The sequence below is a fragment of the Pinus tabuliformis genome, chromosome 9 (assembly GCF_031772625.1).
Source record: "Pinus tabuliformis cultivar Carrire ecotype Pingquan chromosome 9, CPIR1, whole genome shotgun sequence".
In the NCBI taxonomy this organism is placed as follows: domain Eukaryota; kingdom Viridiplantae; phylum Streptophyta; class Pinopsida; order Pinales; family Pinaceae; genus Pinus; species Pinus tabuliformis.
The window spans coordinates 849491164-849506066 of record NC_142307.1 but is presented as its reverse complement, the minus strand read 5'-3'; the positions used below and the strand labels follow the sequence as shown (position 1 = coordinate 849506066).

The 14903-nt window shown below is 32.0% G+C and overlaps 1 protein-coding gene across 2 annotated transcripts; it reads left to right on the top strand.

Annotated features, from left to right (window-relative positions):
• Positions 1-8769: 8769 nt before the first annotated feature.
• LOC149151454 (protein NRT1/ PTR FAMILY 7.3-like) lies at positions 8770-14403 on the top strand. Of its 2 annotated transcripts, XM_089438905.1 has the most exons (6): positions 8770-8880; positions 9414-9573; positions 9684-9901; positions 11825-12387; positions 13411-13523; positions 13650-14403. In XM_089438905.1, exons 1-6 carry the CDS (start codon positions 8794-8796, stop codon positions 14252-14254), a joined length of 1746 nt encoding a protein of 581 aa, XP_089295031.1. In that variant the 5' UTR covers positions 8770-8793; the 3' UTR covers positions 14255-14403. The 2 variants fall into 2 exon arrangements, with proteins under 2 accessions (XP_089295031.1, XP_089295030.1); XM_089438904.1 differs by having other exon boundaries at positions 13411-14403.
• The last annotated feature ends 500 nt before the right edge of the window (positions 14404-14903 follow it).

The following is a 14903-nucleotide window of genomic DNA, read 5'->3' as shown; positions in this document are numbered from 1 at the left end:
AACATTTTAAATTTTATTTTCTAAGCTCTTTGGTGAAGATGTCTACAATTTGATCAAATCTTGAACAATGTCTCAAAGGAATAATTTGGGCCTCTACATGATATTGAATCAAATGATAGGGTTATTGAAAGCTAATGATGGTCTCTAATGACGCGTTAGAGGCAATGCAAACATGGAAAAACAACAATATGTTAACTTATAGGGAAGATTATAGGTACTTACACAATGAATATGAAGATGATGTAAAATGATGAAATTCGGGAAAATAAGTTGAATATCCCAATATATAATATTTATTTATAGAAATTGTGTCTATGTGAGTTTTAAGTATTTCTAACATTTGTATGTCATCTTTCATGCAAAATATAATGCATATGTTTCTTTTAGTGCAACCTTTTAGTATCTAAATGATGGAATCTTGCCACAAAAACATGTGGACTTGTAGTGGAGAGATTGTTATGTGGACAACTAATTTTTCAAAATTTGTAATCTTAGTGTTATATATATATATATATATATATCTATCTATATATATATATATATATATATATATATATATATATATATATATATATATATATCTATATATATATATATATATATATATATATATATATATATATATATATATATATATATATATATAGATATGGATACATCTTTCAAATTAAAAGGCCTTCCATTAGTCCAACCTAACAAGGTCTTAACATTATCAAACTTCTTCTTCTTCATATTATTCTTCTTTTTTGTTTTAGATTATAGGTCTTAATGTCCTCTAGTGCACCATATAATTTATTTTTTCCAAATGGTTAAAGCCAAAAAAATTATAGTAGAAATAAACAAGGGATGCATTCTAATATTTGGATACATTCAAGAGAAATGTATTTAAAATAACAAAAAATATTAATTTCTTAAAATTTTTATAAGAAATTCTATATATGTATGTAGTTTCATGGATAGTGGAATTGTCTATCTTATAGGAACATAATGTCAAAGATAGAGATATATATGGGTTTTCTCAAAAAATGATTTTTTCATCTATGTATAGACCAAACCACTAGGTTCATGATCCCAAACCTATATCCAAAGAAACCAAGTCACTATGCATGTAATATTCTTCTAGGAAAAAGTAAAATTCAAAAAAATGCATGCACATTCCAGTTGCATGTGTTTTTTTAGTACCAACAACGTGTGCATGTTACTAGTACCAAAAAAAATTTGCATTTCTAGTGTGAGGAATACATACATGTTCCTACAATTAGTGAGTTTAACACATGGGAAATTATTGAGGCTTGTTTGGGGAGGTTGGGAGGGTGAGAGTTGGAGTGTTAGAAGGGCAAAGGGAGATAAATAGAGAAGGAAAGAGAGATATAGAGGGAGACTAGGTGTGAGGAAAAATGCATTGGTGGGAATGGTTGAGGTTGGTTTTGGGGGGTGGGGACAGTGAGAGAGGAAGGGATAAACCAAGGGAGAGAGATAGAGAGGGAGAGAGAGAGCGAGAGAGATGATGCAAGGGGAAGAGAATGAGAGAGGGGGAGGGAGTGAGGGAGTGTGATAAGGAATTCCCTTAAGGCTAGGGTTACTTAGCAAAGTAATAGATAAGAAAAATTGAAATTAAAGTTGAAAAAACATGCAAACAAGGAGAAAACCTAGATCTAAAGGTAATAAAAACCTAGCTTGAGACACTGAAGTCTGTTGAAGATCCAATGCCTCTTTTTTATCCTCACTCCAACTATCACTCCTCAACCCTGCATATCAATCAAGGAAACATAAATAGATACCAATCACAATTGAGAGATAGACACACATGTACATATCCAAATTCAATGTATAAATGAAATAGTATCATAAGAACATTAGCATTGGAATAGGAAGACAACTTCTTATATAAATGAATGAAAAACAAGATAAAATACAACCTAATCCTAAATTGCAGGGGCCAAAAGAAACCACCTTCCAGATTCCTCCATCCCAAGCCACTGAAGACCAACTCCAAAATCATCATATTCAATATAAGGGATAATGCCATGAAGTGATGTGGCATCAATTAATTCATAAATATAATCAACAAACATTACATCCTAGGGAAAGTGTATAAAGAGAAGGCTTAAAATGCATAAAGTGCTAAAAATAGAGGCATCAACCTCTTGTCAACATTGGGGATTGTTTAGTAGAAGGTAGAATTTAGGCTTACATATCCTCTCATGTATATTGTAGTCAATATCTTACATATCTTCTCATGTATATTGCAACTACTATGTACAACAATCAATTTAGGTTCTGTGTGTTTCTTATGGTGTGTCAATTATGTGTTTTATATAAGAAAATTAATTATGTGTCATTTATGGCAGGTATATTTTGGCATGTTGACTATGTGTCCCATTTTAAATAGCATCACTTATAAGAATTTACTATGGGGCATCACTTAATTATGTCACTTATATGCATTACTTAAGTGTCTTGCTTATGGGAGTCTCATATGGTGTGTTGGGTATAAATTAGTCACAATTTCCTAAGTAACAATTCCATGCATATAATGTTTTATTAGTTCATACCATTCATAAATATAATGATAAAATATAACATCCCAAGCAGTGTGCATCAAGAGAAAACTTATTTTCACTTCTTAGGAAAAAATTTCACAAAAGCTTGGGTTTTCAAATTCCATAAAACTTGGGTTTTTGAAATTACACTTCAATATACATCAACATACATTGCCAACTTGTGATGCAAGGTTAATATGCCAGTGTTTACCTACATTTTCAACTCTTTATTTTGGAGTTCTTTCTTCCAACTCTTGGTATTTTGAATTCTATTCTCTCTACCTTCACATATATATGCAAGTACACTACATTTTTCAAAAAGAGAGGCATCAAACTCTTATCAAAATTAGGGATTGCTTAATAGAAGACAAAATTCTGTTACATATCTTCTTTAATATATTATAGCCACTATGCACAATGGTCAATTTAGAACATGTGTGTTTCTTATGGCATGTCAATTATGTGTATCATATAAGAACATTAATTATGTGGCACTTATAGTGCATGCCTTATGTGCATTGACGGATATGTGTTGATGATCATGGTTCATTTCTTATGTGCATCACTTATGTTTTGTTAGTAAATATTCATCACATATATGTGACACCTAATACGGTGTATCATGGCTTCTATGCATTGATGCTTAACTATGTCACTTATGATAGGTATTTTATGGCATGTTGACTGTGTGTCTCATTTTGAAGAGTATCACTATTTACATTTCTTATGGTGCATCACATAAGTATGTCACTTACAAGTGCCCCTTATGGTGTATTGGGTACAAATTAGTCACAATAATATAAATAAAAATTCCATGCATACAATTTCATATCATTGAATTCCACATCACTAGGGTTCTAAAATTCCACGTCAATATACATCGATGGACATTGCCAACTTGAGATGCAAGGTAAACAAAGTATGTTCACTTACATTGTCTAATTATGCACTCAAATTTGAACTTACTATGTTGGAGTTTCGACATTCCACATTACTAGGGTTTTCAAATTCCACAAAACTAGGCTTTTCAAGTGAGCATTCTAACATGTTGCATTGTGGAATGTACTTGGCTTGGATTTTAAACATAGGACAATTAGGAATATTATTGGTGATACATGAAGTTGATGATCATACAAAACTAGCAAGGTGACAACATTAACTTTTAAAAATATATATTAAGACAACTCTTGTTGATACGGTAATAATATTTTGAAAAAAAATCTCATGTACATTTCATGAATTAAGTTTTTTCATAATAGAATTTAACTTTCTCAGTTTAGATTTCAATATAAAAAGAAAAGAATCTATCTTTAACATATGATGATTTAGCATTATATCTACTGATGAGATATACAAGTCAACTGTGTGATTTGTAAAGCAATGCATCATCTCTCTATGTATCATGGATTTCATATAATGCTAATGTTAAGGTGAAGGATATTTCTCTAGGTGTTTCCCACGCAATATGAAACCACTTCCCACCCCCAAACTTCCAAGGTTGCATTAGTGTTAACTAATTGACCCAATCTCCAAGGTTTATTATGACTATAGGTTATCAAAAACCTCATTTTTGCTGGGTCTATGGAAATTAATTATGATGCCTATATTATGATTAGCTCATTGATAACTTTCATGCAGATTTGACCTTCATTGTTTACACCTTGAAATAGGGATTGGTTTTATAATTGTAGACCTTATAATTGATTTGATTTAACTTGAATTGAAATCATGTGATGGAAAGTTAGCAATTTTGTATACCCCAAGAAAATTTAGGCTTGACTTCTTTATGAAGTTTCTTCAATTGTGTGTACTTAGCAAATTCATAATTGATAAACTTTTTCTCTTTGAATGTATTAATATTCTTTTATGCAGATTGATTTGGAAACCACTGTGAGATCTTGAGTCCCTTTGTCCTTTAGACACCTGAGCAAGGCATTAGGTCTGCCAGCCCAAAAGGAGTCGGGACAAAGAGCTTTGCTCCTTTCTTACTTTATGTGTGTGCAAACCACTGAGGATTCTTGACTTCCTTTGTCTATTGGACAACTGAGTAAGGTTTTGGTTCTTTCAGCCTAAGTAGAGCCAAAATTAAAGAGCACAATAGAACACATTAGATAGGGTTTTCTTTTTCATGTTAAGTTGAATAATGCCACTAGGATTTCATTGGTAAGTTGAATCCAAAATACTGAGTATTAGTAATGATAGAAGTTGATGAAATGTTTTGAAGTTGATTATGTGAATTGTTTTGGATAGATAGAGTTTGGTTTGCAGGTACTTGTAGGTCTTGTTCTAGCATAGATTGTGTTGCACCTCAAAGATTACGAAGCTCGGATTGACATATTAATTGTTGATATATCCACCTATTAAATACTACACTCAAAACTTATACTGATACAAATTCCCTAACTTGTTCTATAATTCCCTCACTATATCTTCTCCTAAAACAACCAATAATACTAAATTTGAAAGACACAATTGTTTTGTGCTCTTTTCCTTTCGATCCAACTTATTTCAGTCTTCTATCAACATCCCTTTAGTGTAGTAATTGGATCCACAATGATCCACCAATATTTTTCCACTAACAAATCTTCCATTTTGAGCTACCACAACTCAAACCTCTTCCCATTGAATTCCTTGATCTCTATCTTTGAATTTCTTTACATTTCCTTTTAAAACAAATAATTGATTATGCATATCTTCCACTATAATAAGATCTACCACAAGCCCGATCCAAACACCTTAGCCACAAAAGCATCCTCTTGAAGCCAAAGCTGCTCTAGCAACAAATGTAGTTTTTACCTTTGTACAATTAATTGCCACAAACAAATTCTTAGTAAAACAAGAAAGATGCAATTGTGCCCACACAAATCCAAAAGTAGGAAAACCATAAAGCTTTTTTAGTAAATTTCTTCTTTATAGTATTGCAATACATTGTATTTCTTGTGGCATCCATAAATTTCTAATCCATTTACCTTATATTAAAACACAACTTTTGTTTCTTAATCATAACTATAAAACTATGGGTTGAACCACATGCATTGCAAAGCTACCAAAAGCAAAAACCATCAAAATATAGATACAGAAATATTGCCAAATTATTTTTATAGGGCACTACCCCTGAACCCCTGCGCAATAGGGCTTCTGCCTAATGCAACATACATTGCATGGCGATAGTCGTGCAAATAATATATCACATACCCAACATAAAAATTGTTCAAACAACTTACCAAGGATGTACCTCTTTATACATGACCCAAGACTACTTTTGAAAAAATACATATTGCATCTCCACAAACATAAGTGGTATCAACATCAATTGCAGTGGTACCAACATCTACATCAAAAGAACAACCAAGAACTCAAAAATTTCAACACCCATAAGCACATGACATAGCAATTTATTTATTTTATACTATTATCTCTCTCTCAAATTTTCTTATTCTAATTTGCACCGACAAGGAAGGAATTGAGTTAGGGAGAGACTCTAGAAGGGCTAGTAAGCTCAATCGACTAGACCTCATAATTGAACATTTTCAATTGGTAAGTTGAAGATTCCAGAAAGGCTAGTAAGCTCAATGGACTAGACCTTTCAATTAAACATTTTCAATTAGTAAGTTAAATATAAGTCAGTCAACTATGCAAATTGAATTGACTCACCAATATAGTCAAATAATTATTACTACCTTATAATTGAAAAGTATAATAAAAATATAATATAAATAGTCGAGAAATTAAAAAAATATTGTTATAATTACTAATTTAGTGGTTTCGCACTACTTGATGTTCTCTTTCCTTTTATTTATTTATATATATATAAATAAATTACAAATTATGAGAGTGTAACTGACCCATGAGCCCTGGTGAATGAAAAAGTACAAATTAATAAGAATATAACTGACACGTGATCACACTCTCCACTGAATGTACCGTCATATGTACAAAAGGTCGCCCTCTGCCTTCCAATTTACCATTTAAGGACTTTTGAACACGTTGCTTTACTAATCTCTGAAATGTGGCATAAAATGTACCTCTTACCTGATACAGAAAGAATGTTACAAAACCAACAAAATTTTAGAATTATATATGTGCAATTCTAACATTCAAATTTTATAACTGGTTTCGAATGAAGCGAATCTCAATAACCTATATAATCTTCAAGGGGTAGCTAAGATGTTGAACGTAAGTTACAGGGACACACATAGGTTGAACTTTTTGGATAAATGCTTTCATGCAATACCAGTGGAGCACCTTGTTTGAAATCCGCTTTATACTTTTATCTGTTAATGAAAAATACAAGCTTTCACAAAAGTTTCCTTTAAAAATTCACAACGAATGATGAATCTATGATCCCAACGTTTTATAATAATAATGATACATTCTGCAGATTAATGTAGTAATCACCAAGAATAAGAGCCATTCTCCCTAATGAATATTGAATATCTAATCCCCGAGTACTGTAATTATTCAGAAAACCCAATATACTGTCGCTCCCTACTAGAGATGGAATTTGATTGGTTTATGGGATGGTTTGTTTATCAAATATAGTTAAAAAATATAAGAAACTAATCTTTAGAGTCACTCACTATTCCGATGGTGAGGGTGCGTAAACATGCTCGACGACTAATAAGGAGAGGTGCTCGACCATAAGGACCTTTAAGCAGGCTCGACCAACATGATAGGTCTTTTAGGTACTCGACCATAGGGAGAGGAGAGGATGCGTAAGCGCTCGACTGTTAAGGAGAGGACCTTTAGGGACGGAGTCACTCACTATTCTTCGAAATTGGGAAAATACTTGCGGAAATGTAAAAATTATTAATTCGACAAATAATTTTGTTTTGAAATTCCAACCCTACCACAAATAATTCTGTTTTGAAATTCCAACGTTGTTCCAATCACGCCCAAAATCCGATGAGGATTTTGATTCTGTAAATACACTGTTATGGGGTGTTGTCAACTCATGTATTTTTGCACGAAAATTTTTATATTCATTTGACATCTCCATTATCACTCCTCAGAGCCTTCACCTACTTGTCAGTTTCTTTCTCAACCAATCCCTTGAATTCTACGAACTTGGAGAATGTCTCATCTTTCTTGAGAATGAAGAAAATCCAGCACTTCTGTGAGTAGTCATCAATAAAAATGACAAAATATTTGTGTCTCGCAATTATTGAGAAAGGTCCACAGACATCAGAGTGGATCCTTTCAAGCGCTGCGTGTGCTTTGTTGTCCTAATCATGGAATGTGGATTTTGTACATCTTTTGCACACCTTGTTGCTTAAGTGCTCCTTTAGGAAGGCCAATGGTTATTCGTTGCATAATCTTCAAGGGACAATGATGCAAATGGCCAAGTCTTCTATGCCAAAGTTCACCGACATTGGACCCCTGCGCTTTCTTTGCCTTAGTGCTTAATGCAGCACATTCTTCCACATCTATGTTATACAATTTCTTCACACTAACCCCCATCCGCTTCGCATGTCCGATGACTATGTGTCTCAGGAATGCTTTCTTTTTGCTAAAGATCACAACATAACCACGATCTTCCCAAATTCCAGCGTTACTCCATGCAACAAATAATTTTATTTTGAAATTCCAAAACTACTCCCACTAATTTCTATTTTGAAATTCCAACCACTGACTTTTTATTTTGAAATTCCAACTTTACTCCCACTAACTGTAAAACCCTTTCAAAGAGGGTACGGATACAGAAAAAAATAATATAAGTTCGTCGCAATGCCTGAAACGATTGACAAATGGGTTATAACTTAAAGATCGATTTCATCTGAAATTCCAACACTAGTGGGGCCGAATAAAATCAGGCAACGATTCTCCACACCGGCTCGCGAATTATTTGATGGTGCGTTATTATTAGAATGTTTGTTGGACACTGAGTCAGAGGCATGATTTCAAAACATATGGGACCTCTGTTTGTGTCTGTGTATGCCCCGAAGTTGTATCATTCATAAAGTTGAAGTGACAAGAGGAATCTTTGCATTATAACTATGGGTTGCTGTGCGCAAAGTTCATAGGCCCACGTCCTTTTGAGCTTTACTTTAGTTAGTGATACCCTGTAAGTTGTAGAGGGAGCACTCTGTGTATCGTGGGAGCTGCTACCTGTTAATTCTCATAGATACTGCAATTGAAGAACTCGGCAAGATCTCCAAGATTCTGAGTACAATCTATGCATTGGTTTTTTAAATTTTAGTATTTAGCATTTTTTACTACGTTTCGATGTATATAATGACAAGGTTTTTACATGGACAGAGACCACACTTCCCAAGGGATGAAAATGCAAGGACAGGACAATCACAATTCCATGGATCATCTTGCTGTAACAAAGGAGGTGATGTGATCAATTTCCAGAACTTATAATTTATATGAAAAGTGCTGTTAATGCTGAAGGACTAAAGGATTAGAGTCTGGCTGTAGAATTATTTACATGTTTGGCACTGGGTAATATTATACTATACATGATTTCTTGAGTTTTATGAAGCAATGAAGGGTGAAAAGTAACTATATTAAAATTTCAATGGTATAGTAATTATACGGTCTTGACTTATGAGTTTTTAAGATATGATTCATAGTATATTAAACTATATTTTTAATTTGATTACATATTGGAAAATATCTTTAATATTCATATTATTTAACCTCGTCAATATGAACCAAATATACCTTCTCAATTTAAAAAACCTTATTTTCACTACATATTGTAGGTATCTATTTTTTCATTAACATATTTTATACTTTTTATATTTTTTTCATTAACTTTAACTTCCATCTTTTATATCGTCAATATAAAAACCCTTTACCCTATATAAATCCTCCCATATATTATGTCACTATAAGCTATTAACCTATGTACAATCTTATCAGGAAAAAGAGCTTGAAGTATATCTTGATGAAGGCCAAAAAGCAGCAAATGGAGAGAGGGAAAAACCAGAGGTACATACCAGAGATGGGACAGTTGACAGGTTTGGCAGACCAGCTATCAAGTGCAAAAGCGGCGGCTGGAAGGCTGCAATTTTGATACTAGGTATATATTTTGAATCCTCCCAACAATGTCATGTAAACATATTGGACACTGATATTCAAAGCATAAAACTGATATCATTTGTTTATTTTGCACATGCCCATGAATTACAGTAAACCAAGTGCTGGCTATTTTTGCACTGTATGGGGTATTGGTAAATCTTGTCCTATTCTTGACTAGAGTTCTTCGGGAAAGTAATGCACCAGCTGCAAACGATGTAAGCAAGTGGGTTGGGACTCTTTATCTCTTCTCTCTGGTTGGGGCGTTCCTCAGTGATTCCTATTGGGGTCGGTACAAAACCAGCGTTGTGTTCCAGGTCATTTTTTTAGTGGTAAGTTTCCTTTTGTTCTTAGGCTTGCTAGTCCATGAAAGTAAATCAAAGTTATCCCAAAAAAACAAAAAAACTCTATATCAATGTTATAAGGTAAAATTAAATTACATATTTTTCCATACAAAAGATAGAACTAAATCATATATAAGATGCATTAGAACTGTAATTTAAACATAAATTCTTCAATTTGGTATGAAGTCCCATGAGAAGAGGTTCATAACTTCTGCAATTTAGTATGGAGTTCTATAAGAAGAGGTTGCTGTAGTATCAAGGGATTCAGCAATTCACTTATTTTCCAACTCACAGCAAAAGTATCTTTAGCATGAAGTCCCATAGTAAAAATGAAAAATTTCAGCAATTCACTTATTTTTCAACATGCTGCAAAAATATCTCCAGTTTGTCTTAAACAGTAGCAGACATTACTGTAGCATAAATGTAAGGCTTTCTTTAAACAGTAGCAGACATTACTGTAGCATAAATGTAAGGCTTTCTTTCTGGACTAACTAAAACACTACTTTCTTTTGCTTACATTATAAATTTGACATTTTAGAGTTGATCTATATCTCTCATAATTATTTATTTCATGACCAGTGTTTCATGACCAGTGTGCATGTTTTAGATTACAAACCAAAACATTTCCACAAAAATATTATCAAATAATTGAAACACCATTTGAAAAAGGGGCTTTTCAGTTACTCTATAATAAATGACACAAAGACTTAAACATTATGACATTATTTATCTTATATACTTTATAACATTATGTAGAAAATTTGTGAATTGTATTGGCTACGGTGGCATTTCTTGCATCATTGTTTAAAGGAGACTTATTATATTTTACTTAATTTTTAATAAGATGAAATAGGTTAATATATCGGATGAAATAGGTTAATATATCTTTTTTAAATGTTATTTTTTAATCTTATAATTTTTTAAAATAAAAATAAATATATTGAAATTTATTAATAAAATAATTTTATAATAAATAATAATAATTTAGTTTAAAATATTAATTATAAAAATAAAAATAAAAATTATTTTATTAAACACTTAATAATATAAATTAATATATTGATTTCAATTTATGAGAAATTTGGTTTATTATCTTTTAAATATAAAATATTTTATATTTTATTCTAAATATTTTTATTAAATTTCTTAAATCAATAATGAAAGTTTATATACTTTAAAAATGTTATATTTATATTTTCCTGTAACTAAATTAATTTACATTCAAAAAAAAATTATAATTATAATAAATATAAAACGAAAATATGAAACTTTTAATAAAACAAAGTATTATTTATTAATATAAATATATTCATATTGTTATTGAAATATAAATATAAAGTATCATATATTTTATTAATAATATAAATAAAATTTTTAATAAAACAAATTATTCTTTATTAATATTAATATATTCATATTATTATTTAAATATAAAGTATTATATATTTTGTTAAAAATATATTTATATTAAGCAAAGTTTTTGGGTAGAAATTATATAAGAGAAATTATACTAGTGTGGTTCATATCTGATCTTTATGATGAACTACACTTGTTGGTTTGAAACGAAAAATTTTTCTTATATGATTTCTACCAAAAGACTTTGCTTAATTCATTATGCATCACAAAACTTGAATATAGAAAAAAAAAAAAAGTATATTATTATTTAAATGTAAAATATTATATATTTTGTTAAAAACAATTTTGAAATAATTTTTATTATTAAAAGAAATATAACTTAAATAGTAATTTGTGAGTCTAATTTGTCTATTAACTACTTAGAGAAATTATGTAATTTTTTTCATAAATTTGCCCAGAGGATTATTAGGTAATTTTCAATTAAATCACTATCTTTGTGATGTAAATTTTTACATGGGAATACTAACTCTACGAAGTCTATCTATTTTTGGGCAGGGTTTAGTGCTTCTGTCCTTATCAACACATCTGTTTTTACTGAAACCAGCTGGATGTGGAGATGTGAATTTAATGTGTGAAAAACCCTCGTTTCCCAAAATTGTGTTGTTTTATATATCGCTTTATACTATAGCTCTGGGATATGGTGGCTACCAGCCCAGTATCATAACATTTGGAGCAGATCAATTTGATGAACAAGATTCTATTGAAGGGCTTTCCAAGGTAGCCTACTTCAGTTGGTTCTACTTGGCTCTTGATCTCGGTTGTCTCTTCCCAAACACAATACTTGCCTACTTTGAAGACACTGGCAATTGGCTTTTAGGTTTCTGGATGGCCACTGGGTCAGCAGCATTAGCTCTCATTATATGTCTAGCAGGAACACCTTGTTACAGACATTTTAGGCCCGGGGGTAATCCCATACCTCGTTTTGCTCAAGTTTTTGGTGCAGCAATCAGGAAATGGAATGTGAGGGCTCCATCACAGGGCGACCAGCTTTATGAGTTGCCAAGCAAGGAGTCAGCAATGGGGGGCAGCAAGAATATATTGCACAGTGAAGAGTTCAGGTTCTTGATTACTACTGAATTTCCCTGTTTGGTTTGATTTTTTAAGTGTTTAGGAATATATAAAAATTGAGAATGAGTATTTGGAATGTTAATCATAGTAGTCATTTCAAGGGAAGGGATTTGATGATAAATTTTGTTACAGATTTTGTTGTAGACTTGAAACTTGGACATAAAATTTATTATTGTAGTTAATGTTACATTTGAGGCTTTTGTGATTTATATTTTTTCAAAATAATCACATTATTAGGATTTATCATTAAGATTTGGTTGACATTTAACCAACCAATGTGGTTCATCTTCATGATAAAGGTGAAATAAATTGTATAATCTTCAAGAATAAATAGTAAGGATGCACTATTACCCAAGGTTAACCATTGAAAACTAGTCGTTGGAAACTAGCCATTGGAGATTAGTCAAACAAGAAATAGACCTGCTTTTGGAATGGTTCAACTGATGAGAAATACTCGCACACATAGGAACTAATGATGCATCCCTACACCTTTTGAGAAACTTAAGATCAGATTTCTTTTTAGCCACTTGTAGAAATCTGATCTTACTTTTCTCAAAAGGTGTAGGGATGCATCATTAGTTCCTGTGTTTATGCTTATTTGTCATCCGTTGAACCATTCTAAAAACAGGTCTATTTCTTGTTTGACTAATCTCCAACGGCTAGTTTTCAACAATTAACCTTGCACAATGATGCATCCTTACTATTTATTCCTGAAGATTATAAGATTTCTACTATTAACCTTAGGCAATGATGCATCCTTACTATTTAATCCTGAAGATTATAAGATTTCTTTCACCTTGTATGATGAACCACATTGGTTAGTTCCAAAGATCGACCAAATCCTAATAATATGATTATTCTGAAAGACATTTATCTACTGTACTTAATATTTGGAATACTCATTCTCAAAATTCTCACCACATAAATCTTCAATTATTTGTATAAAAATTATTTCTTTACTATTTAAAAGTTTATTTATTTACTATTGAAAAGTTCATTTATTGGGTTTACAGGTTTCTTGACAAGGCAGCAACGTTAACAGAGGATGACAAAATTTCAGATGCACCTCACAATCCATGGAGGCTCTGCAGTGTCTCTCAAGTGGAGGAAGTGAAGTGCATCTTGCGTATGCTACCCATTTGGCTATGCACAATTATTTACTCAGCTGTGTTCACCCAAATGTCCTCTTTGTTTGTAGAACAAGGTGCTGCAATGAGAACTAATATAAGTGGTTTTCATATTCCACCTGCAGGGATGTCAATATTTACCATTCTCTGCATCGCAGCTTGTATAGTAACATACATGAAGGTTCTAGTGCCCTGTGCAATCAAATTTACAGGGAACCCTAATGGTTTCAACGAGTTTCATAGGATGGGTGTTGGGTTGATACTGGCTGTGTTTTCCATGGTTTCAGCTGGTGTGGTTGAAGTGTACCGTCTGAGAATTGTGGACAAATCCCATGGCCAAAACACTCTGGGAATTTTCTGGCAAACTCCTCAATATGCCCTCATTGGTGCGTCTGAGGCATTTATGTATGTTGGGCAGCTGGAGTTTTTCAATGGCCAGGCTCCTGAAGGACTTCGAAGCTTCGGCAGTGCCCTGTGGATGACATCCATCGCCATGGGAAACTATGTGAGCAGCTTGATCGTCACCATTGTAATGGATATCACTAGGAGGAAGAATAAGCCCGGGTGGATCCCGGAAGACCTTAACAGGGGCCATATGAATCGTTTCTGTTTCTTATTGGCATTCCTTACAGCACTTGACTTTATTGCATATGTGATCTGTGCGAGACGATACAGAGGAATTGCACGTTCCATGGACAACAACGAGGATGATCCACACCAGAGAATATAGATATGTGGGTTTATTCATACGAGGATAGCTTTTTTCAAGATGATTTTCAGAATTTGCCTTACTGTACTGATAATAAATATGGTTTTGGTATTACCGACACTGAATTTTACAAGGAAGTTTATTCACATTGCAGTGGTTTACATCTTCATACGGACACTTGTGTACCGATGGAAAATCTTGAGGTTCAGTTTGAAGTCATAGATTGTTCAGAAGGCATTGAAAGTATGGTTTATCTATGGTTTAGTGAAGATAAGGTATAAATTATTCTTTATATTAACCTTACTAGTCAGTTCCTATCGCCTAATATTATAATGTGGATAAAGATTTAAATAATCTTTAAATATTTATTTAGCAATCACTTATTTTGCATTTATATATTTACTTTGTATTATTTATAAGAAAAATAAATGGCTAAAATGTAGGACTTTTTATCTAAAAAAAATATAGGACCTTTTATCCAAACGAGAGAATATTTTCTTGTCAACGGATTTTAACGTGGTAAAACCAATAATCAAATTATAATTTTATGCAAAGTTTTTAACTCTAGTTTTCTTTATATGAGGTTATAGCTTATTTTTTATTAAAAATTAAAAAGAAAACTCCTTTTTAAAATTTAAAAGAAAATTTGTCAGCAATTATAATTGAATAA